General features: G+C 42.5%; 2 protein-coding genes across 2 annotated transcripts; one reads left to right on the top strand and one right to left on the bottom strand.

Moving 5' to 3' along the window:
- The first annotated feature begins 99 nt into the window (after positions 1 to 99).
- Positions 100 to 19,106, top strand: LOC146198801 (pentatricopeptide repeat-containing protein 2, mitochondrial-like). The gene is made up of 10 exons (XM_084594284.1): positions 100 to 215; positions 480 to 572; positions 1,596 to 1,734; positions 2,545 to 2,662; positions 3,608 to 3,787; positions 6,209 to 6,322; positions 8,398 to 8,472; positions 11,295 to 11,411; positions 13,549 to 13,732; positions 17,009 to 19,106. Exons 1-10 carry the CDS (start codon positions 128 to 130, stop codon positions 17,119 to 17,121), a joined length of 1,221 nt encoding a protein of 406 aa, XP_084450410.1. The 5' UTR covers positions 100 to 127; the 3' UTR covers positions 17,122 to 19,106.
- A 276-nt stretch (positions 19,107 to 19,382) lies between these two features.
- LOC146198802 (peptidyl-prolyl cis-trans isomerase B) lies at positions 19,383 to 25,775 on the bottom strand. Its single transcript, XM_084594285.1, has 5 exons — positions 25,348 to 25,775; positions 25,021 to 25,143; positions 24,835 to 24,943; positions 20,599 to 20,783; positions 19,383 to 19,672 (listed from the first exon to the last, which is right to left on the bottom strand). The coding sequence occupies exons 1-5, from the start codon at positions 25,561 to 25,563 to the stop codon at positions 19,538 to 19,540; spliced, it is 768 nt and encodes a 255-aa protein (XP_084450411.1). The 5' UTR covers positions 25,564 to 25,775; the 3' UTR covers positions 19,383 to 19,537.
- Positions 25,776 to 25,812: the final 37 nt, after the last annotated feature.

The raw sequence follows: 25,812 nt of genomic DNA on the forward strand, positions 1-25,812 counted from the left end.
AATTAAACGCACTTATAAACTAACTATATTTTACTTACTTAAGTTGATATCAAGCTTGTAAAAAATCTTTTGAGACATACTAGAATGCGAAACATTTATCTTAGGTTCAGCGGCTTAGTAGTTTGAAATGGCGGCTGCTCTTGCAAGACATGTGTCTGTTCGCGCGGTGCTAAACTCACTTTCAAAGTCATGTACTTTATCTCTGCTTGCTCAAAGTAAGATTTTTCGCTTTCACATGTCCGGTCTATGTTTCAGACCACAGTAGCTGTAAGCATGGCGTCTAGTATGCTCGTGTTAGTCTGTTCGCATCTTTCTTTAGGAGTGATGTTCAGTTTTGGTTTTGCTGCCGGCATTTGTAAATCGTAGTAAACTATCGATATAAGGCATTCTCCAGGTTGCGCTCTTCTGGGAGAAAGACTTGCAATTTGGATATATTTGTCGTAAAAACGCTGACGAGGACTGACCATTTTCTTCTGCAGATTCGCGGCATCTTTACGGTGCGGCAGTACTTGGCTTGGACAAGTACCTTGAGCAGAGAGAAAAAATGCAGCATCAGTTTGCTGATGCTAAAGGTAAGTTTGAGGCCTTTTTTTTAGCATCCAAAGTTATCTGAAGATCTGGTCCTGTAATCTGAATAGCTCAGATAAATTTCCTTAATTGGTCATTACTGGAAGCCGCAATCTATTTGCTCCTCCCAGCCTCATTCTTTTAGGGGTCACTTATGACCTACGTAACCTCCAGTTTTCGACTGTAAAGTGAGCTAGAAAGCAGGGGTCTAATACCTCTCTCACACGAAAAACTTACGATCTTCATTGAAATCGATCTGCTTTCAACTCAATGCAGATCGAGGTTGTCACACGGAAACTGTCAAGTGCTGTCAAGCCCGAGCCTGCTTGGTCCGAAGCCGCTTCCTCATTTCTATCTAATATGCATTTCTACCTTTTTCTCTCTGCACCTAACATGGTCAATCTTAATCACGTTCGCAAGACTAGTACACCAATGTTTTACTGTCTACAAAATTCACAGCTTGTGTCTTGTGAGCGTAGCTCCACAACAGCCCAATTCGAAGCTGTTACTGCGATCAGTCTGTGCCCGAAAGCAAGCGCAGTACAAAAGCAAACAAAAAATAACCTGCAACCAAAAGGCAAAAGGACAAATGCCGAAAGCAGATAATAATTCAACTGCTTTCAACTCAATGCAGATCGAGGTTGTCACACGGCAACTGTCAAGTGCAGTCAAGCCCGAGCCTGCTTGGCCCGAAGCCGCTTCGTCAAACGCTAATGAGTTTTCAAGCATATTCGAAAGCGGGCGTCGCCACCCTCGACGTCATCTATTGCTCACAAAGGAAACTTCTCAATGGTCATTCAAAATGGTCATTTAGCACAGGATGATTCAGTTCTTGAAAACCTCAATGCACAGATCGAATTCAGTGAGGATCGGAGGTGTTCGTGTGACAGAGGTATTATCCTGCAACCTCGGTCCTACACTGCGTATGGTTATACAGATATGCTGCTAGGCGCATCATGTCCCATATGAAGGAGCCGGCTACATTGCAAACTTTTCCTTGACTTTTATTTATTCATTTATTTTTTCAGACAAGTTTTTTCAACGAATAAGCCAGTACTTTAACACCGACAATCCTGCCATGGTATTTACGGAAGACCTCAAGCACGTCGCTTATTTATGTGAAGACAAGGACTCTGATATAGAATTGGTGATCAAAATGATGAAAAGGCAAGGGAGTGTCATTTCCTTTACTTTTTCCCATATTGTTATTCAAGTGCTGGTTATGTAAGCAGACTCATATTGGCCAGTGAGCAGCATCAGCACTTTTTTGTGTTAACTGTCAGTGCTCATACATTTGGGGGGGGATTGAGTTGTTTAAGAAAAAACAGAGTTCTTTGAAAATTTCTGGGACCGTTATGTGCAACATCATGAGGTTGACACAACAATTGCATGGGAAAACATGCAGTTCTCAGTGCAGCCCAGTTTAGTGGCTTATGGCCATTACTTTATCCTGTTTGTCAAAAAGCAGTCATTATGTTATTATCACGTCACCAGTACCTGAAATAATGAAGCAAATAGGAACTGGGCTTTCTGAATTGCCTGTCTTTGCCAATTACATACATATTCCAGATGACCTTATCACCTTGTGTTATCACGGTTTTAAGTGGGAACACAAATTTTAAATTGATAATAGCTGCCATCATCACTTTTTACTTTTTTCGGCTGCTTAGGTAATGTTCAAAGCAAACTAAATATTCGTCAACTTATTGGAAGTAGAAATGCATATTCCTTATAATCTGGGAGACTAGAAATAGCATTATGTGGTCAGAAACTTTTGCTGAAAAGCTTTATTGTTGGCCGGGCAGAACCATTGAGAATTTATGAATTAGCCTTTTGTTCCGAATGCCAAAGAAAAAAGAAAGCCTACTAAATTATGTTTAGTTTGATCACAAGCATACTGTCTAGCAGAAGCATTTCATTGTGACCAAATAACCATTTTATGCTTAGTTCTTATTTAGTTCGTGTTTGATGTTCTAGGTTCAACCAGCAGAACAAGGAGCTTCGCTTTGGCACATTTGTCTTTGGACCTGTGGCACTACGGCTGTTTTACCACTTGAAGAAGCCAGACATAGTTTTACAATTACTGAAGGATCAGGTCAGAAAACCAGTCAGTCCTGCAGTGCTGCTCTGAGCTCAATGTATACCTGTAATTGAGTTGGTAATCTGCTCAGACCATATCATTTCCACTTAAACTAACTAAGTGATTAAATTACATGGTATCAAAGTCACTTAACAGATATCTACATTGGCAATTGAGTAGCTTAAGAACCTTGGGAGCAGCTTTGAACACGCATGTTTTTGTGTGCACCTTCTTTCGTGTGCTTGTCAGTTCTTGTGGCGAGTTCATTTCAAGGTTGGGAAATGAACCATCTTTTCCATAGAGAAGTTTCAGTGAAGCTTTTAATAAGGCAATGAGCTATTGTTTTTTATTTTTTTTGTACTTTGTTTGTAATGCCTGGTAGTGCAGCTTGCGCATTTGTAATGCTACCTTCATAAGTGCTTCACAGTACCACATTATGCTAGCTTAGTGCACCATGTCAGTTTCACGCAAAATCAAGGTTAACGGATGCTGGTTACTTGCCGCAAATCTCCTTTTTCTAATGTTTGCTCTCATGCTTACATCTTCATCATTTTCTCTTTCAGATGATAGGTTTTTGTTCATGCTGTCTCAAGCTAAAGGTTGTTTTATAAGAAAAGGCCTTGAATTCTGAAAATGCAGCCATGATGTTTGATATAGTATACACTGAGCTGATGAGTGTGGACATTGATGAGATGTTAGTTCTGATTTCATAGGTGGCTGTTTCACAGGGTCCTTCAATCTTTAGTGGCATGACCATGTCCAGATTGCTGCCCAATGTAACCTACCTTCCCTGCCTTTTTGCTGACATCAAAAGCTAGCTGTATGGTTTTTTATCACTGTAGTTATGAAAATTTTAATCCCTCATTGCAGAAAATATGTTGAGGTGTTACTGTGACTTAATGAGAGTTGTGCCCAGTGCATTGAGCTACCATCTCATGTCTACTTCGTTTATCTGTGCAGGAACTGGATGGCTTCTTTGACCAGTTCTCTTCGTATCAGATTGCCATGGACCTCCTGTTCAAGGAGCAGCGCTATCAGGATGTCTTGGACATCTTCGATAGCATGCAGCAGAAGCAGCTTTATGGCACCAAATACCCGCGTGAATGTGTCGTTCTCGCCTTGGGTGCCTGCTACAAACTGGTGAGCATCAGTAACTGCTTCCTTCTATCAGCCGAGATAGAGCTGTGCTCTTAGTTTCAACAGGCATTACAAGCACTCACAGAACCCTTAGTTGCTTGTGTCAAATAAACTGATTTTAAATTGCCAAATAATCATCATTGCCAACTAAAGCGCAGAATTATCTAGACTTGCAAAAGAAGCTTTTACTGCTTTCATTCATCATATAAAATATGTTGATATGGCTATAAATGACAAAAGTATGTTTTTAAATTATACTAACTTAATAAATAGGAAGTAAATTTTGACATATTTTTAGTAGGGCAGAAGGGTCAACTTTTGAACTGCTGTGCTGATCTTGAAAACGTTATAGCAAGTACTGCACCCTTATTCCACTAGAACAACCAAAGTTTCGGTATTGTACCTTGAGCATGAGGAAAGTTGTTTGTCACCAGAATGTGCAAGCGGGTATTTCAGTTTAGGAAGATCATCATTTTAGAAATGCTTGTATTCTGTTCACCTTTTCAGTATAAGTCACCCGGAGAGTTGCTTGCGCAGGGTAAGAAGATATTGTTGTTTTGTGGCTATATTAGCTAATTATCACACAACTTAAAGGCAGTTTTGTTTTTATTGTTGTCCCTGCTATTTTTAAATATCTCTTTTTACTGTAAGAAGCCAACAGTTGAGCATGAATAATTACCATATTTTTGGTCTTTTGTGTGGCCCAGGTATGTGAGCTGAGGAAAATAACAAACTGAAAAGCAATCGAATACAAATAATAGAGCTAAGAACTAAAATTTGTATACGAACGTTTGCTGCTTGTGCAAATATTCATGCAGAATGAATTCTAAGAGAGCGGCAGCACTGTGGCAGTGTGCTAGAACTCTATGACGACACAAAATTAACTCTATTAATAGGTCAGAACACAAAGTAAGGATATTAACTCTATGAACATCAAGTTGTATGTACAGGAATTTTACCTTTTGCTATTGTGACACACATGAATAAACTAGAACTACACTTCAGGACATGAGATGGATGACAGTCATAAGTGACAGCTGCATATGCGCCTGAGCCTTGTCGCATCATTGAGTCTTGGAGGCCATGAGAGAGCATTGTGATCACCGCCATACAAATGGACCGCAGCATAGCACTGAACCATTCATTCCATGTTTACTGATGTTGGCAGGATAGTACCACTATTATGTTCAGTTTATGCTACACTGCATTAGCAAACGCCCGAATGCACTCCCAGGTTTTATGCGGCACTGATCTCATAATGTTTTAGAATTATCAGGAAGGGATGGGGTTCTTCCTGCAGCCACATATCTCCCCACTTTCTTGCTCTTACCATCATTTCCTTGCTGGCATTTCTTCTTTGTTCTCTCCTTTTGTTTTTATTGAAGACTAACCACAGAGTGGCAACACCACAAGCTCTTGAGTATATGGCGCTTCGGTTCTGCATTTCCCCCAATAATAAAAATCTTAAGATAAGAGTTTGCCAATCCTTGAAACAGGTTTACCTAAGCATGAAGTCGGGGCATTGGACCTCAATTGCCATTGTCATTTTCGAAACTGGTATATTGCCACCACACAAAACAGGGGCAGAAGTCACACTAGGCAGGCAGAGCTGCTGTGCACTCATGGTAACAGCTAACACTCTCCCCATAATTTGGAAGCACATCACTGCTTAAAAACTTTGTGTCGTGCATGGTTAGCTCAAACTGATAGTATCCGATGTCATTGCTTGCTCTGTTTTTGGAGGAGCCGTCAAAGAAAAATATGAAGAATATAATCGATTTTTACGGCAGTTATTAAGGCGAAAGCCTTGTGTGCCTAATGAGTAGCATGGGCATGAAGTATGGAAAGGACTTGACAAGATGCAGTGTGATTTCGTATCGAAATTGTGACACAACCATTTCTTGTGCAATGTTCAGGACGATATGATACCAGTTCACCTCCCATTTAGCATCTATCCGCTGGTCATCAGGTTAGAAGCTAGCTTACAATATGGATTTGAACTGACAACATAATGTACCGCCAGTTGTATGCCGTTGATCCATTGTGTCAACCAAGAAGTGAGACAGAAACTGCACTTTTATCTTCCCTCAAAATCCAAACCAACTAAAGATGTTCAACACACTGCCAAGCAAAACCACGCCAGATCATGCTGTACAGTGCTTTCACACGTCTCAGTTGGTTAAAGCACAGTTAAACCCAGCTAATTTTCGAAAAGTATTTGAAAAGTTGAGGACATATTGGATTTGTTTGAAATCTTTGTCAGTCACTCTGATGGCTCAATTGATTTATAGTGGGATATTTGATTTGAAATTTTCGAGTATTTGTGCACCTGTAATTTCGAGCACTTTAGTGAGGTGATGGGAAAAAGTCGTTTGACATACAATTTAGCTACCGTTTTAAATGTATTTTTCTTTCTCCCCGCAGAACACCCGTGAGTCCTATGAGTATGCACTCAAGTTGATTCAGGATGCCCGTACTGTAGGAGCTTTGGTGTTACGTAAAGGCCTGGCTTTTGCAGCCATGCTATCGGTCAATCACGTGAGTGGCTACTTCTTGCTCAGTCTAGCTTGCACCATTAGGATGTCATAGTCTCGTGTCACTTATAAAGACAGATTCTTTGTTTTGAGCTAAAAGATTTTGATGTGGACAATGAGCGTGCTTGAAGTGAACCTCAACTTCATGGATCGAATCTCGGCCGCAGGGGGCCGGCTTTTCGATGGCCGAAAAAAGCAAGGCGCCCATGTGCTGTGTTATGTCGGTAAATGTTAAAGAACTTTAGGCGGTCGAAATTTCCGGAGCCCTTCACTTCGGCATCTCTCATAGCCTCAGTCACTTTGGGACGTTAAACTCTACAAACCAACCAACCATGGACAGTAATAGCTGAAAGGAAGCTTCCCCTGCAGTCTGTTTTCCTTTAATGAGTACTGAAATGCTGTCATTTTGTCAAAAAGGAGTCGGACATGCGCTACATATATGCAATGCAGAGCGTTAATTGCAGAATATAATTGATTCAAAAAGCCAAATAGCTAAGTGTTCACTGACTGGTGCAAAGGGAAGAAGAGAAAGCACAGAATATATAACCATGTCTCCGTGACCAGCTTTGGTGAGCATCAAACTCATTCAACCATTCAGAAGTGGTAAAATATCACAGTAGCGTTAAAATCAACCACTTAGGCACGTCTGTGCTGTGGGGCCAGCCTCCGCAAGGTTCATAAATGCCCCTAAAGTACCTTAAATACATTTGATTTTCATTTCTTGGAGGTCTGATCTAGCTCTCAAAGGCAGAGCTACATAGTGACAAAAGGCTGAAAAATTAATATGCACAGCGGCCAGTTTCACGAAAATACATTTTCCTCAATGCTTAAATTGTGAAAATATAGGATTTTAGTGTGTCAGAGTCCTTCAAACATGCAATAACTTGTGCAAAACCTTGGTACTAGTGATGCAGGTTAATGCAAACAGACTTTGCAGTGACAACAAAAACAAAAGAAAGGAAGAAGAAGCAGCAGATGAGCAGGCAAATTGAATAAGGAGTTTGAGAACCTTCATGATTGCATGAAAAAGAAAAAAAAAAGTGGTGATAATATCAAGTCTCTAAGAGTCTGCAGATGGCCTTCCTAAGAATATTAAAGTCTCAAATGACACAGCCATCCTTTTTTTTTCATTAAATGACCAGGGGCAAAATAAGAGATCGTATTCACGAAGGGGGAGATCGCAGGCAAGCTCCCAAAGATCGATTGCCTTTGTTATGAAACGATCTTTCCTTTTCTTTGCTTTCCTAGACTGTTGCCTCATTGTGACTTTGAAATTCTTGAATTTATAGGGCGAAGTATTCTCTACAAATCATGGGCCTCCAAAGCCCATAGGTGACTGTAGCACTTCAGATGTTCGAAATACTCTAGCGTAGCAAAAAAATTAAAAAAATTAAAAAAATTTGAAACATGGGCAAAATTGTTTGTTGCAGGCATGGGCTATCTTTACTGGATGAACTAAACAATTACTGCTGCTAACCAACTCGCTAGCCATGCCATACGACAGAAAAAGCACAGGCCAACAGAGCGTGCGCTAATACTGCCAGGTTTGGTGCTGCACTGCAGTGAAGCATGTCTTCTCTGTAAGCACGCGCTTTTGCAGTCTGCAAGCCACATCACGGGTCGCTTTGTTTGTGCTGGCACATAGTAGTACTGAGGCTGGCATTGCTCTGCAGCCTTGTTTTGCTGCCTGAAAGGTTTGTGGAAAAATCAAGGTCGGGCATTCTCACGTATGTAGCACACCAGATCGTTAAGGTAACCTGGCTGGTGAAGGCCGCCAGTTCAAATTAGCTGGTTATATATTTACATTACAAATTACGTGATACTAACAGAAATTCTTCAAACTACCCTGATTAAGCCTGATTAAGAGCAAAGGTAGGTAGGCACTGGGGGCGTTGGTACCCGGGTAGTCACCCTCTTTGGCAGCATCCTGAAAATCTTCTTGCTGAAGTAATCAGGCTATTAGAAAAGTCGGTGTCTTGATCATATTGCCTTTCAAACCGAGAAAGTGGTGCAGCGAAGAATTCTCTTATGCATTCTTTTGATTGGCTGGCTGGTTGCTTTCTTTTTTTGTATACACAGAATGAACCAAAGGTTGCTATGGAGCTGCTGGCCTTGTCAGCACAGCTCAGTTACATCACAATACGTAACATCAGGGTAAGCCATCTTTTTTGCACGTGGCTCTGTTTCTCCAAATGTGTGCGTTACTATGATTACCTTTCTGCAGAGTACTTGCAGGTAAACACAATCTTCCCTTATTCTCTGCTGTGCAAAAATTGGGGCAACACAGAGTTTTTTGAGAACGCGGAAACTGAAAGCCAGAATTTGTGGTTTTGCGTGTGTGCACGCTACAAGGGAGTGAAAGTGGTTTTTCAGCCCTGCGAAAAAGTCTGGACCTTGAAACCATGTCATCGTAGTCGTGCATAGACCTTGAGAAATGGTGGTACGCTGGCTGATTCAGACTGGCTACAGGAATTCCATCATTTATTTTATTTATTTGTTTCAACCATGCACGCATTAAGCTGGCTTGTGTTAGGCAGAAGGAACACCCAGTCATCTCTCAAGGCAAACCCTGCGGCAGGGAGAGTTTTTTAGTCTGTAAAAACAGAGAACTTGTTTTGCCATTGGAACCAGACCACGAAGAAAATTGCTCTAACCTTTTCTTATAGCCAGGAGAGGGGCACATTGTGTTCGGCTTTCAACAGTGCTGACATAAGTGTGAGAGATAGAAGCAAGCTTTAGAACAGAGTGACCCTATTTATTAGAGGAATTGGATATAGTGGGGCACCAGTGCGCATGTACAGAATTTTGATGACGTAAGGGCAAACAGTGTGTCTCAGGTCTCCCTATTTGTACCAATCCTATTCTAAAGCTGCTTAACTATTTAGTCTATGTCCCCAGTTGCCAAACACATGTTTCTATGTTTGTGTTTTTCTTTGTCTCTTTCAGCTGTATATGACCCTTTATTTTGTTTTGGAATAAAGCTTGCATCTTGCACTTACATACATTTTTTTTTTTTTCCTTGCAATAGTTGATGCCTTATTTGCATACGTAGACCAGTAGTACAGCACAGCAATGACAGTGTTGGTGACAGGTATAATGCAGCTTGGCTACTTTGCATATCTTCAGGTGGCACTGAGCTGCATACCCAATGTATTTCATGCATGAAGGCAGGCCAGCTTTTTTTGCTGCATAAGCAGTACCATTGTCACAGTGCAAAAAAGAAAAATTACAGCCGATTTGCATAGTTAATCAAATGCGAAGTAGGTGCGTAGCACTGCTTAGGCGCGGATTTAAGCACAAGCTACTTCACGACGCAGCGAGCGGCGCGGAGCACCGTGCGTGCACGTCTGCTGTCCATGAAGGCTGAGTAGTGACTGATGCAAGCGGAGAGATGCTGAAGTTAAGGACGCACGAGGGACACACGACTGCTCACTCCGGAGTAACACACGCTTGTGCAATGCTGCCCAGTGACGGCCACCACTTCAGCAACTGACACTCCCCTCTCTCACTGGGTGCAGCTATGTTGCCGATCCACCCACTCAGTTTTAAAATTGTGCAATGCGGGCGACGCCACTTCCCCTTCTGCCTCTTCAAGTTCAACAAAAGATGGATGGACAGAGAGAGAGAGAGCAGCTTGTGCTGCAGCTGTGCGGCCACTCCGCCTCCTCAAAGCTGAGCTGCACGACGCGCGCGTCGCCACCTTGTCTTTCTCTACTCAAGTTCATGAAGAGAGAGAGAGTGAGCGGCTTCATACAGACATCGGTGAAATCCGTGATTGCGGCTAGTAGTGCTACGCACTAAAAAGTCACAATCTGTTCGTCAGTAGCCTCAAGGGGTGAAGCCTCCACCCTCCAGAAAAAAATTGCCCAGAAATACCCCTGGGCACTGCCTACCTAATGCCACCCATCACTTGCCCCACCCTCCTCCTTCCTTGAGAAGCTCATCCCACACCACCTGTCCACTTACTTCCACCCTCCCTGGGCTCCCCCTCCAGAAAGCCTCCGCTGACTAAATGTAAAAGCTATGGCATTGCGAAAGTGCAATAGTGAAATCGAGTTTGAAGGCGTGGTGGAAAAGCCAGCTACTCCTTTGAAGCACCGGCCGCTTTCCCACCACATTCGCTACCAACCTCGACCCACTTCAAACCGCATTCACCTTCCAGAACAATTCTGTCACAAAGGCGAAGTCTTTGCTTAGAGTAAAAGCATCAAAATATTCACCGACATTTAAGTGGACTGCTTTTACAGAATTGCCACTTCAGATGTCTGATCGTCCCATATACGAGGTGTGACACAAAAGTAACGAGACTGGTCCAATAAATTATTGTACTTACAGAATCGGTTCTCTGTGACATTATAACCTTCAAAGTAGTCGCCTTCAGCATTCACACACTTCTGCATTCGGTGCTGCCACTGCTGGTAACAGTTCTGGAATGAGGTTTTTAAAGACCCTTCAGGAGATTTTCAGTTTTTGCCTGAACCTCTTCAACTGAGGTAAAATGGGTTCTCTTTAAGCAAGATTTAACTTTAGGAAATAAAAAAAAAGTCACACGGAGCCAAATCAGGTGAATAAGGAGGATGCTCCATCATAGTAATGTTTCTGTTGGCCAGAAACTGCTTGACAGATAGGGCCGTGTGACCGGGTACATTGTCCTGGTGCAACAGCCATCCATCACTTAACAACTGTGACCTTTTTGTTTCCTAATTTTTTTATTGTCTTCTTAGTACTTCAATGTATGTAGTAGTGTTGATGAACAGTCTGACCACTGGGAATCCACAAAATCACTACAATTCCACTTTTTTTCGAAACTACACACTGTTTCTTTTGTGTCACACCGCGCATATATATACCATATATATATACCATATATATATTTTTTAACATACACACATCCTAGAGTGCTTCATATGACGCTGCAGTGTCTGCTTGTCATGCAGTAGCCATAATAATGCTTATAACGCCTGGTGTACATACAGATGATGGCACTGGCAGACCTGGACCGAGTGGACGATGTTTTCCTGACCTTACGGTCCATCATCCACCAAGACGTCCCTGTGCAGTCGCGAGTAGAACAGCAGGTCTGCCAAGAAACGGTACGTCTTTGGAGTGGTTGGAGTGAAATGCTTACTGTCAGTTTTTGCCTGAACATGTTGTTTACATGTCACTTTATAGCGCTGGGCTGCTAGGTCAGAGTCAGCTTAGCTGTAATGTTGTAAATGCAGCCCTCATCTTGTTTTGAGGGTAGTGAACTAGACTTTCAGTATTGCATGCATTGGCCATGGTTCTCAGTTGCTGAGCCAAAGATCATCGGACAAAATTCTGCCCACTGTGGCTGCATATTGATGAGTGTGGAACTTTTTCACTGGCTTAGTATTTTTCCAAATCCTCATTTACTGGAAACAGAACATTTATAAGTTTATGAGCACTTTACTCGACACGTCTGCCTATAAGTGACGTTTCTTTTTGTCACAAAACATCGACGTTTGTGTTGTCTTATCTCAGTGGAAAGTGGTCAGTGTCTACTTTAAATTTTGCTAAAATTTACGACCTTCTTGAATCTTGTTCTTTGTTTCGTATTTTCCACCTTGTGTAATGCCCTTTCAGCCTCAAGGGGGGGGCGGGGGGGGGGGGGGGGGGGGGGGCAATGTTTGGTCAAAATTTTTATTCTTCAATTTACGTTTTTTTGTTAACACTCTAGTTGTCGTATACCATAACAAAATATTGTAGTGAAATATGTTGTACAGGTATTTAAAAATTCTTCCTTTTATGTGCGCCTGTTGAAAATTATGAATAAATCGTGCTTTGATGGGGGTGGTGCATCATGGCATCATGAATTTTGCACATTTCTGATGACACTACACAATCAGTCTTAGTATCACTTTTAGAAGCTTCTCTTGGTTGCAGTGAATGCCACATTTCTTTGACTGAAACAAAAGCATACGAGACCATAAATAAGGCATACATCTCTCTCTCACTTTTTGTTCACTTGTTGTAATTCATCTCTGCTGCATTTCATAACAAATTGCTGTAGAATCATTCTATTTGTTGTACCAGACACCAAATAGGGCAGTAAATCTCTTGATTTCTCTATATATGCTACTAATATTTTTCAGAATTGATCTCTGGAAAAACATTTATGTGCAAGTGTGCGTGGTGAATTTTAACTTCTGATTTTAAAGGTCAACTCCGGTGGTTTTTCCATCATTCTGTGTTTTTGGTTGAATTACATTCCTCAGCACGTCCTGACTCGAGCACAAAAAACCGTTTTTCGAAATTCCAATTAGAAGTATTTTTAAAAAGAAAAAACAACAAATCGAAACCGAAACTGCTTTCACGGCCAGAAACGACGTCCCAGGTGACGAAATGGTGACGTCACACTCAGTATTAAAGAAACACTCGTACGTGCATTGGATGGTGAAAATAAAGTATGGAAATCATGAAGCATTGCATAAAATGTCTGAAGTAGTTCAATATAAGCCTCGCAATTTCATAATCATGAGGGAAGTAGACAGCAACGCCGATATACTGTTTGTGACGTCAGAAACTCAGTGTTGCCGGCAGAAATAGTCTCAACTTAAGCCATGAAAACAGCATATTTTAAAGTCGTGTTGCGCGTGAACGGATTATCGTACGGCGCCCAAATTTTGTAGAATGGGTCGGGACGAAGAGGAGAATCTAGAGTAAAATTTTTATTAGAATATTGGAATGTCAAAAAACCCCCGGAGTTGCCCTTTAAGATTACGAGAGCATTCAATAAAATAGCTTTATTGAACGAACCACACTTTTGTAGACATGCTGACATCCAAAACGTGTGCACTTTCTTCTTAATTATCCATCTTCCTAGCAGGGGATGCCTATATGACCGTGTTGATTATAATCACTTAACCACCACCAGCTAGATTAAAATAAAATGCAGTTCTGTATTTTACTTGTCACCTACCTTCTCAAGGGTAAAAAAAAATTATCACGTCGATGACATGCCCCGTTTCCGCAGCGGTTATGGGTGGCAGGAAGAGGTCTAGTAATAGTAAGTGTGTGCCTTTCGTGATTTTATTATAATGGTAAGAAAAGCTCTTCGCTGTGCTCGTGCAGCTGTGGTTAGAATTTCTTTTTTTCCCAACAGCTGCGAACAAAGTTAGTGCACTTTTTGGCACATTTGCATGTGAGACCATAGCAACTGTAAGGAAAGCAGTGCCTCTCTGTTTCCATCCCTGTTAATGCCACTCTCAGGTGGATAAAGTGGACAAATGCCTGGCTCGACTAGGTGACAAGGAGAAGACTCACATCTTCGAGCAGATGAAGCGGGCACTGCGTGAGAACAACCACATCTCACCACAATCTATCGATGAGCTCCTCTGCCAGCCACTGCTCACGCGACCCACTCCGAAGGACAGGGACATTGACCGCACAGCCGGTAAGCATGGCACAACCTCTTCATGGTTTATGCTGTGGGCAGCAAAAGGGTGTAGGATGTGGGTTATCAGGAAAGCGTTTGTCGCAGTGAGTGCCGCCTTATGGCCAAGTCACCTGGTAACATTACCGGTGGGTGCAGTGTATAGGTCCCCTCATCCTTTTGGACATCATAAGCGACTGGGCGAGGTGTTTATGCCAAAATGAATTTTTTTACATGCAACTTCGCCCTTTAAGCCCAGTAATTTAGCTCACAGCTGTTCACAATACTGTACTGTTTTGCACTGGCCTGATTGACTTAATTTTTGTCGTCCTTGACGCTCGTCATGATTGAAGGTAAAAACAGCCCTTATTACCGTTATGATGCAAGCAGAGTGGGCCAGGGAAGAGACGTGAGTTACTGGAATTCTAGACAACCAATGGTTGCCATGAAAAACTGACTGAACTGACTGGATTCTGATAACAGGCATGGGGTGGCAGAAAGTTAAGCGGGCGGATGACATTAGGAAGTTTGTGGGAATTAGGTGGCTTAGCTCGCTCAGGTCCAAGCTAATTCAGAAGGGATATGGGACGGGCCTTTGCCCTGCAGTGGGTGTAATCAGGCTGATAATGGCGATGATGAATACAATGCTTACATAGAATAACAATTTTTCTCTCTGAACCTCTTGCCAGTGGCACTCTCCATAGCAATGCAATTAAGAAATCATATGTCTGTGTTGATTTTTGGATGTTTTGATAGAGCATTGCATGGAGTTAGCTGTACTGTAGGGATGAAGACATCGTTGCAACTGCTGCCTGGTGCCGCGGTGCACCTGTAGACCTTGTGTACCTGCCATTTTTCAGTCGTCGATCCAGCAGTCCTGCATCTGTGCAGTTTATCCATTTTTGAAGTACTGGGGGAGAGGTTGCATAACGTTGACCCTTGTGGAAAGCAGCCAGAAGAACTTTTTATCTGTTGGCAGATAATTGCTTAGCTTTGCTTTTTTTTAGATACATGATAACTTTTCTTTTTGCTGAAGGCAGCCTAAACTTGAGTGTTGCGACTTGCACAAAAGAGGATTCAAAGTACCGTCTTGTGTCTGACTGTTGGCCAAAATCAAGGACTCGTGCCTCATGTGCTTTGTGCTGTTGTTCTTTTTACGCTGTGATGCCGCCGCTTAAGCAAACGGAAAAACAAAGATATGCAAGAGCTGTCAGCACTTGGCTTTTACGAAAGTGATTGAGTGCTCACAAAACCTTTATGTGCATAGTTCTGATCGACACCCTGCGGCTGCCATCTTTGAAACCACGGAGCAAGGTAAAAGCCTGAGCATTTTTTCTAATTTGCTTATCAGCAACTGGTTCCTATGTACATTTCACTTTGGCTGAGATCAACAGAAGGAGGCTTCGCCCACACCACTGATGTATAGTGGGTGATGATGAGAATAAATTTAAAGATAAAATAGTGTGGAATAAATACCAAATGAAAAGAAAGATATTCAGGCAGTGAAAGCAGGAAAAAAAAAGGTACAATTAATAACATTATTTGCCAGACACCAGGGGCCATCAAAAAGTATTTGTAGAGCGCATCTCTTTAGTGCCTGTTCCTGGCAGCATGACAGTTAAGCAATTGTAAGGTGGCCCAGGGGCCACCTTACTACAGTTGGCATCAGTCAATCCAAGACACAAGATTCTGTCCTGTTTCCTGCAACCTGCAATGGTCATCTGGAACCCAAATGTTCCTGCCAGTCTGGTGAATAGCAGCATTGCAATCCTGAGGGATCCATTCGTAAACTTAAGTGTACTTAAGTGTACCTGAGATGGGTGTACCGGCGACCACCCTATTGCAAATAGCAAAGGCCAACCTGGCATAATATTGTGCTTTTAGAGTGCAGCTTTTAGGCGCTCATTTCTGGATTGCACATTGTCGTCAAAACTGGCCACCAGCTAGCCACGGCAGGTAGCAACAGAGCGAAGCGCTACCCACAGGAAGAATCTAGAGGTTGGCGATTGCGGAAGGGGCAGGCTAATGCTAATTCCGAATAACATGCAACTTGAGGGTGGTGCTTTGAAGAGAAGCAAAAGGGAGCCTAGCATAAAAGCAGTTTATGGCGAAGGTGGAGGAATGGCACAACATGAAGAAAATGCATAAAGACAAAAGAAGGGGCTGCGACTGGAGAATGAGAAAAGCAGCAGCGGAAGAGGGAAGGGCGGAAACATAAGGTGGAAAGCGGAGGAGCGCAGTTCAGTGGGGCAGGCAAGAATGGTTGCGCTCTGTTTGCTCTGGGTGCTGCAGTGTGTGCTGTAGTAAAATATGAGCATGCAGAAGAGAATCGCGTCCGCGCCGCCCAGGTCACCGAGACACTCTGCCACCTCCCACTTCTTCTGCCTGCCTCACACAACTGATGCATAGACCTCATCTTTCAGATCCACGCATTGGCCAAGCATCTGAAGAACATCTCTTGCCACTTCTCAGATCACAAGGCCTGCTTTATAACAAATGAGAACTGGAAAATGTATCAATCGAAGGGCGATTTATGGGAGAAGATGAAGACTAATCTAGCTGTATATAAATACATGTCATTCTCAAATTCTGCGAGACAAAATCCTCGAGCAACTGAGCTCAAATTTCACATTACCAAGTACAGTCAAATCTCCTTGATACGATTCAGCTTAATATGTCTTCCAGGATAATCTTCCAGGTCTTCCAGGATGGCTCTGGACACCTCTCCGCAAGCGTGGTTTGTCCCAGAAACTGTTGTCACACTATACAGGCCCATTTATTGTGCTCACACGAATCAATGACTTGAGTTACGTGGTGTCTCGCCAATGTTCTCAAGGCCGCCCCTCTCAGAAAACACAGGTTGTCCATGTTGCAAGAATGAAGCACTGCCACTATCGGAACTCTGACTGACAGCCCAGGGGTCTTTGTCTGCGAAGGGGGAAGTGACGGGCAACGCAGAGGCGAGAACAAGGAAGCGCGAAAAAGAGGCTCGCAGAAGGAAGAACGAGGAAAAGAAAGCTCGCCAACGTTGCGTGAACGCATCAGCTAAAGTGGAGTCATCTTTGTAAATAAACCAAACTTAACAATATCAAATAACCAGCAAAGTTGCAGTTCGACATACAGCACAAATCATCTTTACTTTTACACAGGCATTTCAATAGGATAATGTGTGTGTCCGTTATATCAGGGCTCACCTGTATGCTCAAAGGCATTGCTTTTACCAATGCATAACTGTCTTCCTTATGGCCTCCGCAGTTTATTTTGTTCATTTAATTTTTTTCTCCTTTTTTCTTGCAGGTTCCGGGATCGGAGGCACATACACATCAGGATATCGCATGCCATTAAAGGGGTCCTCAGGTGTCCGCTATCCAGTCCGACATCGGCAAGGGCTGGGTGACATTGAAGATTAGTAACCAAGGCCTTCTTCTTTAATTAGTGCCTCAAATCATGTAGTGTTGAAATTTTCATTATTGCAGCTCTTAAGGACTGGTGGCTAGACGCCACATACTTATATGGCCCTTACGAGCATGGGAGATTGCTGTTCTAAGCATATCCCTGTTTGGAATTTGTATAACAATTTCGATGTTGGCAGCACATTGCTCTATAAAAAGTGTGCTCTGAAACTTGGTTGTAGTACATCATTCCAAATTGGAAAGGGCAAGCGTACTTTGCTTGCGATGCAATATGTAGAGGTCCAAAAATGCGTACAGCTGGAGCAATGCGTTTAGCAGTTGCACGCTTTTATGTGAATATGCAGGTAAGCTTTGCAATGTGGTAATTCTACCCAACAAAAGCCTGGCTTATTCAACCGCTGTGTTGCAGAGCTTTGCACGCATGGAATAATGGCAGAGGAATGTTTACTTCCTGTGCTGCTAAAGACAGCTTTGAAGCCATTTTTCGAAATGCCCTCTACAATATTCAGAGAATTTATTTGCACTTAAGAAAGCCTCCAATCACCACTCATGGTGCACTAATACACTGGGTGGGTAGAGCACATTGTTGTAAACATCGCAGCAAAGTTGCATGATTGTGTGTGTGATGCAGCACTTGCAGAGCACAAATAAGCTTTTGTTTGTTTCTTAGAGAAGTTGATTATCATTGAGCCAAAATGGAATGGCTGTTGTCCTGCATCAGTACCCTCACTGACACTAGCCCAACCACTCAAGCTAGTGGCAATAAGGTACTGTGGGAAGTAACAGGTGCAAGAAGAGGGCAAACAGAGAATGTTGGGAATTGAAAGAGGTTGCAGAGCTAAATCCAGTTGACTGCCATTAAGAGACGAATTCGCAAATAAGGTGAACAATATGAGACCATTAGTTCGGTTCACATAGAACTTTATCTAAAATAAAAAATACTGCTTTTAAAAAGACAAGCTGCTTTGTGTCTTTCGGTGCATGTGAGCTTTCGCAGTAATCGCAAAAGGTGACTGCATGCAACAGCACCCACGGGGAGTCTACGCGGCACTCTCAAGGAAAAAAAAATTTTACATGCATATGTGCAAGGAAGTATACCTCCACAAAATAGCTTCTGTGCACCATCGCAGAGAAGCCATCATGCAGGAGAATGCCTTGTTGCCGGGGTAGAACAGCCTGCCTGTTCCTATATGGTAGAGATCCTATATATGGTCAAACTTTCACATCGCATGTGCGTTAAGTGCGCACACTTAAAACTTCAGGCTTAAAAACTTCGGGACCACATTTTAGTATGATACTGCGTTGCAATGTGCAATCACAGCATTGCTCTCAACGAACACGAAGTAAAAAAGCGCGTGATGTGCCTGCTCGTGGAGGGAGTAAAAGGTATGCAGCAAATGGATAGCCATGAAAGAGACAGAGAGCTAAACTTCTGGTCACCTTTGAAGCACTCGGATCAGAATGGAAAGTGAAAATAATCTGTCACAAATAACAGTCATTGCAGGTTACAGTGAAAGAAAACACTTTTTTCGAGTAGAATAATGTGAGCTGGTTTCGTGCCGTCTCGAGCCCACTTCGTGCATAGTTTAATAAATGCTCAATTTGCAATTGTCCTCGCACTGAAAGGCCGTTTTATTTTCGTGCAACAGAAATTTAGACACACCTTGCATGCTCGTTTTTTTACGGACCTTTCTGTTCAAGCAAGTTACTCTTGTAGGGAGTCTACCATAATGTAGCTTTGGTTTCTCTGCTTTTGTTGTGCACTTAAAAATTCAAAAGAATGTTGCCTCAAGAACTGATCAGATATGCGTCTGTGCCTCTAATACCGCGTAGCTTCCTTGCCAAACCATTGGAAGCCATACATCACCGTCCTTCCAAAACAAGTGCAGCTGAAGTGCAAAAGGACAATTGTAGACCAAGAATCTTGCATTTTTGCCAAGCTGTGAATAAAGAGCTTTCATTCACTTGCATATTTCTGATGACTTGAATTGGTGGGATAGTTACCCTATGTATTACAATCTTGGGCTCAAGCTCAAGGGTTGTCATTGGTTTGATCAGTGCATGCAAAGCACCACAAACAGCATGTGACACCGCAACAGCTACAACGCTGGATGTATTCATAAATGCAAGTCTGAAAACTGCTGGAATGTTGACCAACAGGGCACAGTTGTTACATGCGGTCCACGCTGTACCTTGTACCACCTAGCCATGCGAGAGGCCATGGCATCGAGTCCACACGATGAAGGGAGAAACCAAAATACACATGATTAACAAAGTAACTTTTATTTACACTGCATTTTGAGGGTAAGCAGAAATGTCAATGCCGGATCACAATACCATTCTGTAGTACAAAAAGGAATGCATATTAAATGAGCGTGAGGTGATGGTGCACTCTCCTCCTGGTGCCTCAACCTTAATCAGTGGCATCAGCACGAGCTGTGGGAAAAGGAATTTCCACAGTGAGCACACCAGAGTCTGTAATCACAACGTCCTTTGTTGGCCTGTCTCGACTGTCCGTTGACATCTTCTCCACCTTGCGCACAACCTCCTGCACAACGGGAAACAAACGACCACATGTAGATGACATCGTGCATCCACACAAAAATCTCTGCGTATGAATGCAGTGGAATAATGTCCAAGAGAACCTGTTACTGTCATGCAAGTCTTCCCGAGTGACACGAAATCATGATGCCTTGTTGCTGAGAAATTTTACAAATGTGAGAAGTACACATGTACTAGCTGCTACACAAGATTATTTTGTTTGTCCCAACTTTGTTAATAGTCAACAGCAAATTAATTCAATATCTATGCATTGCTCTGAAAGGAAAAGCTAAATGCAGCAATTGTGTGCACCCAAAAGGTCAAAAATATGCATGACAGTGAAAGACTAATGTGTGTAACAAGGTGCCTTAAACTATTGAAAGGCCATTGTATGCCAGACAAGCCTTGTAGTACATTAACCTGTCACTTCTCATTTTACTTCCTGATCCCTCAACATTACAGGGGAGCTTTCAGACAAGAACCTGGCAACACTGGTAACTTTTTCACCCATATTTCCAAGCTGCAGCACTGGTGTCCTTATATAAGACTTTTTTTTTCTTCACTGTAAAACCAACAATACAGCAAATGTGGCAACACATTACTGTATTGCTGAAATTGTACTGAATTGCTGAATACTACACAAATTAAAAAAAAAAAAAAACACTGTCACAAAGCCAGCTACAAAACACTGAATAGGCAACTAAAACAGATTTCTCCTTAATAAAATTTTTTCTCTCCCCTCCAAAAGAAAAAAGCAAAAATACTGTTCTATCCATTGTAGTGCTCTTCTCCTTTGTGCCAGTTTCAAAACTTTTCAGAACTGAGCAAGAACAATGGTGTTGGTCTGAACTAGTAATCTGTTCCTCGACGATCCAATTCATTTAGCCATCGTGCAATCGAAATAACTGTTCATTTGCTATGCTTTATGCTCACCATTCCCTTGATGACTTTGCCAAATACAACATGCTTCCCATCCAGCCAGGTGGTCTTCTTGCACGTAATGAAGAACTGTGACCCATTTGTGTCTTTGCCAGCATTGGCCATCGATAGCCAGCCAGCACCATAGTGCTTGAGCTTGAAGTTCTCGTCAGGGAAGCGCTCACCAAAGATGCTCCTTCCTGGATATCACAAAAGAAATGTGTGTTACAATGCACTCAAAGCAAGCAGGTTGTAGCACTGCATAAGTCCAGTCTACCAGATCAAACTTTGTGAGTAAACGTTTTGTTCTTGTGCAAAGCAGTAGTACTACAAGGCTTCTTGGTTGATGTTTCCTTGCACATCAACTTCAACACTGTCAATCCAGTCTCCTATAGGCATACTTTTTTTATTATTATTATGCACTGGAGCAGTAACATTGTATCAAAACTAGAAGTTACTATGTCTACATGCTGCATGTGTAGATTGCATTGTCTTTTCATACAGCGAGAAAAAATTCCTGTTCCCAGAATTTAAATACTAGTCAGTCTTAAAAAGAATAAGAACCAGCCTACTCATTCTTTCCAGAGTCAACCTACTTACTGCACAGTATATGCAGCAGAAATAGCAAACCAACAGTAACTTGTTAGATCTACATTTTACTCCCTCTGTGCACAGCAAGAATTTCGCATTGAAACTGTGCTATAAATGAACAAGTTAATGGTTTCGATATGTGTGTAAACAAAGGCAGGGGTACAAGTGCTGCTCCATTTTGCTCCCAACGTAATATTGCTCCAAAACTACTCCAAATTGGGTGCCTCTTGTCTTTCCAATGTTTGCCGACAAATTTAGCGAGTCATGTTTTTGTCCACACAGTGAGCCGTTAATGGTATTGCCTACAAAAAATTCAATCCGATGCGATTCAATAAAGCAATCGTAAGCACTGAAGCAGGGATATGTCATGTTATGTGTTGCGTTACACGCTATGGGGGCTGCCATATAATGATGCCAGCACACCGGTGGCAGAAGTATAACGTGTCTTGCATTGGGGGTCTAATACATGTAAAATTTTCATAAACTAGGAAAGCATAGAGCATAGTGTTTGTTCACAAGTAAATTTATATAGAGCCACAAGCAACTGAAGGGAATTAATTGTGAAAAAATGCTCTGTGCACATGACATAGTACCTTATCCTAGCTTTTTTGAATTGCAGGTGGTGAGAATAGCGAGAGCAGTGAATGTAGTAGACACAATTAACTACCACAAGCCATTACTAAACATGTATGGCTACAAATAACTATGCGAGTTGTTCTAAAGGTTCTACTGTGAAAAAAAGGCAGGCAATTCACATTTGAGCCTCTTTGTCAATTAAAAACATGTCAGGCCAACATCAGACAAAAGTGTGAAGCATTGTAAGGGAGACACTACTAAGGTGGCAATCAACACAAATATTCTCAAGGATGTTGCAAAGCAATACAGGCCTGTCACCAATGTGTTGAAATTAAGGAAGCCCCAGCATTGCTCAAACAAAAACATGACCCACTAGCAGAGGCCCATAAGGTAAAGAATCTGAAGGAGAGAAGGCTACCCTTCAGTGCTCTCTGTCCTCCCAGAAGATGCCACTGACCAGTGCCCAGAAATTTATTAGCACAGACATAGTTTAAATAAGGATGTGAGCAAGATAGAGAGCAGAAATGTGCTGCTCATTAATGTGAACTTCAAACTAGTGGCTGCTACCCTCAAGTTAAGGGTAACAAAGTGGTAGACTCCATATTTGAATCTGTAAAGTCAAAAGCTTTTAGCCAAACTTGGACGTTCAGCTGTGATGTGTAGAAGAAAGCAATCCGTTTGCTGCTAGTTCATTCCTAATTGTTGCTCAAGTCAGTTATGTTACTTTAAGCAACTGTACACGTTTTGTCTGTCTTGCCAGAAATGCATGCGTAGTCGGCAGAGCATCGTAATGAAATTATTTTTTTGTATGTCAGCAAATTGGAATTACTAAAAATGTTTGACCCTAGCTTCAGAACATAACTTGAATGCTCCAAACCTACTCCAAAATGGCTTTATTACTGCTCCCCGAACTGATCCAAAATGCTATAGCTTTCCTCCACTCCTGCTAAGGACCGTGCTGCCCCATATTTTTATTCACTTGAGTCATGGCCTAATGTCCTGCTAGACCTGCACTTATAACCATGGATACAGCTAGTTCATATGTGACAGTAGCTGGTGGACATTTATTAAAGATGTATTGCTGCAGATGTCAGTACTAGCCAGGAGCCAGGACTTAAGCAAGGGTGGTCTCACAGGGATAGGGAGGGGAGGGCATTACTGAGCTGTTCTGCCAAAATTTAAAATGTGCCATATGCCACTGCGCACACGGGCAAAGCGTAGGGTTTCACAGGTATATACCATAAATTATAACTTGAGTAAAATTCCTCCTTTAAGAATGATTTCTCCACTTCATATAAAATAATGTACAAAGCATGCCTCAGGCCGCTTCCTTTCTTCCTCCCTCTTTATTTTCCTCACCACCTTAGTTCGAATCACTAGAGACGCCCTTCAATGAAGCCCAACTTATAAGTCGTTAAAGTGTCAGGATGAAATGCCGCAAAGATTATTTTAGCCTACCTTACACTGAATATCAGTGTGCACTGCAACAAACAATGATGCCATCAGTGCTGTTGCTCACATCTGCACCCCTGTGTAGCAGTATTATGCAAATAACGAGCATCAAGCTGGAGCTTCTGACCCAACTTCATGAACACAACTGCTTGACCAATAGCTTCAATACAAGCATTTTCATGCACTCATTGTGATATCCTGCTGGTCATAAATGAGCAATGTGCCACAAAAACCAAAAACTGGTGGAAGCGGGCTCGAGCATTTTGGAGCAGCTTTGGAGCAACAAAATAAGAGTTTTGAAGCATTTCAGTTATGTTTTGAAGCATGTTTCTAAGGTCAAACACTTTTGATAATTGCAGTTTTCTTTTTCTGAAATACAAAATCTCCAATCTGATTCCTTTTTATGCAAGTTCAATGCCTTTCCAACCTCCCACTCATTTATGAAAAGACAAATGGCCAAAGCCCCCCCCCCCTCCCCCATGTAAAGATATATAATATATAACACAGGCCAACCTTAGCAAAAACTTGGAAAACACTAGCAGCAAACGTAACGCATGCTGGTGCGCTTTGTAATTGAACATCTAGTCTCACCTAATGCGTTTACTGATTTTGACTTGATAGATTGAAATATCAAGTCTACCACTTCGATGTGCTTTCGCAGCAATACTAATTTGGAGTTCAGATTAATGGGCATGACATTCCTGCTCCCTAGCTTGTGCATATCTACTTTATTTTCCTTATTTAGAATACTCTCAGAGCCCTCAGATATGGGGTATTACATGGTCCCTTTCGATCCTATGCCTCGGCTGATAAATTCCTGAGCACATGAATATTTCGTCTGCAAAAAAGGTGCCTTCAGACCACAATAATGCGCCTCGACAAGCTTGGCGAAGTATGGTTTTGTTTGCTGTATGCCTGGCAAGGTTGCCAGTGACAAAGTGGCTCGATGGTGAAATACCTGTTTGTTCTTACAGCAGAACTATTAGAATAACTCATGCAATTTTTGCAGTCGGGTAAAGTTTTCTTCCTAACCGCTCACAGTAGTTTGCGCTACCTGCTTCGCATGCTGATCTCGCTTCTCTCCACCGGCGATTCAAAAGGCTGAGAGGGGGTGCTACATCACATGCACAGTACATTTTGTTTTTTGCAATTATCGCCAATCGTCGATGGCTCATACTAAATTTACTTGCGAACAAATATTTATTATGCTCCATGCTTCCTTCCCTTGCAAAAATTTCATTTGTATTAAGCCCAGTGCAAGATGCGTTATATCTTTGGCACAGGTGCAATGACATTGTTCCCGTGTTCCGCTAAATTTGATGGCGGAACATCAAAATAGCCAGTCTGGAGAAGTTTTGGAGCAATACTGCATTTTGGAGCAGGATGGAGCAGGATGGAGCAGGGAAAGCGGTTTGGAGCAGAATGAAGCAATCGGAGCAGCACTTCCACCCCTGCAAAAAGAACAACCCATTTTTTATGCTGTCTATTATATATGGTGAGTTATATATGTTCATATTTTTTTAGCAGAATGGAGCTTTGTCCTGCTTGTAGATTCACTGCTGGAGTTCAAGGTTAAACATTTTAAGGTAGTTGTGCGGCGCCCAACGCGGCAGCCACACAATACAATCTTACCTCCAGTGCCATCTCCTTTTGTGAAGTCCCCGCCTTGGATCATGAAATCCGAAATAACACGGTGGAACTTGCTACCTTTGTAACCAACTAGGCTACCATCACTTGATTTCTGCAAGAAATCAATAATTAGGAAATCACGCAACAAGTTCGAATAAATAGTAAAGAGAAACCCCAGAGAGGACTCACCTCAGTCAAATGTTTTGTGCATAGCTCCTTGAAATTCTGGACTGTTTTCGGCACGGTCTTGCCGAAGAGGCCGATTTCGATCCGCCCGGCTGGTTCGCCTCCTATCGAAATGTCGAAGTACACCTGCAAGTGTGCACGCAGCATTCACACAGTCAGTTTTGCACTCGCTGCTACCTTTCCCAGGTACGAATGGGAGCTAAAGAAAAAATGCCGTGATACTCTGTGAGTCAGTAGTCATTAACAACGCGCGATACGTCACGTAATCAAAGCGATTAGTGTTGAATATGCTTATCAGAGTTCACACGTTGGCAGCACAGCAGACCTCACCTTGTCCGTAACTTTTGGACCCTTCACTTTTTCTTCGGCAGACCACACCATCGTGATGAGGGCCAGAAGGCCCAGCGTTCCGATGACAATGTTCATTTTGTAGCACCTGGAAAGATTCTTTCCAGCAAACCGCGCAAGCAAAGATTCCTTCCACGAGAGCCTCCGACCGTCACTTTCGGTGCTGAGGACACAGACCGAGCTGGGGGCCTCTCTCATACAACTGATCGCCGACCGCCGAAGCCGGCTCTGAAAACGTAAAAACACAAATAAGGCGGTGTTCCGTGGAACGCTGTGATTGGTTGATCAGTGTGCGTGTGTCTTGGAGTAGTTGGATGTTGGATGTCGCTTGCTCACTCGCAGCAGTTTACGATAAACGTTCTCAATCACTTGCTTCTGGGTGCGTGCGTGGCACCAGATGAGGTGAAAGATCGGCGCTAGCGTGACTGCTCTGCTGTCGCAACAGCT

This window comes from Amblyomma maculatum, chromosome 2 (assembly GCF_055883805.1).
Source record: "Amblyomma maculatum isolate TAMU_Amacu chromosome 2, ASM5588380v1, whole genome shotgun sequence".
Classification (NCBI taxonomy): domain Eukaryota; kingdom Metazoa; phylum Arthropoda; class Arachnida; order Ixodida; family Ixodidae; genus Amblyomma; species Amblyomma maculatum.

Coding starts and splice junctions, on each gene's coding strand:
- LOC146198802 (XM_084594285.1), bottom strand. CDS start 25,563: ATGAGAGAGGCCCCCAGCTCGGTCTGTGTCCTCAGCACCGAAAGTGAC. Junction 24,944..25,020: donor GCACAAAACATTTGACTGAG/GTGAGTCCTCTC, acceptor GATTTCTTGCAG/AAATCAAGTGATGGTAGCCT. Junction 20,784..24,834: donor AAAAGGAGATGGCACTGGAG/GTAAGATTGTAT, acceptor TGTGATATCCAG/GAAGGAGCATCTTTGGTGAG.
- LOC146198801 (XM_084594284.1), top strand. CDS start 128: ATGGCGGCTGCTCTTGCAAGACATGTGTCTGTTCGCGCGGTGCTAAAC. Junction 1,735..2,544: donor GTGATCAAAATGATGAAAAG/GCAAGGGAGTGT, acceptor TTGATGTTCTAG/GTTCAACCAGCAGAACAAGG. Junction 8,473..11,294: donor TCACAATACGTAACATCAGG/GTAAGCCATCTT, acceptor GTGTACATACAG/ATGATGGCACTGGCAGACCT.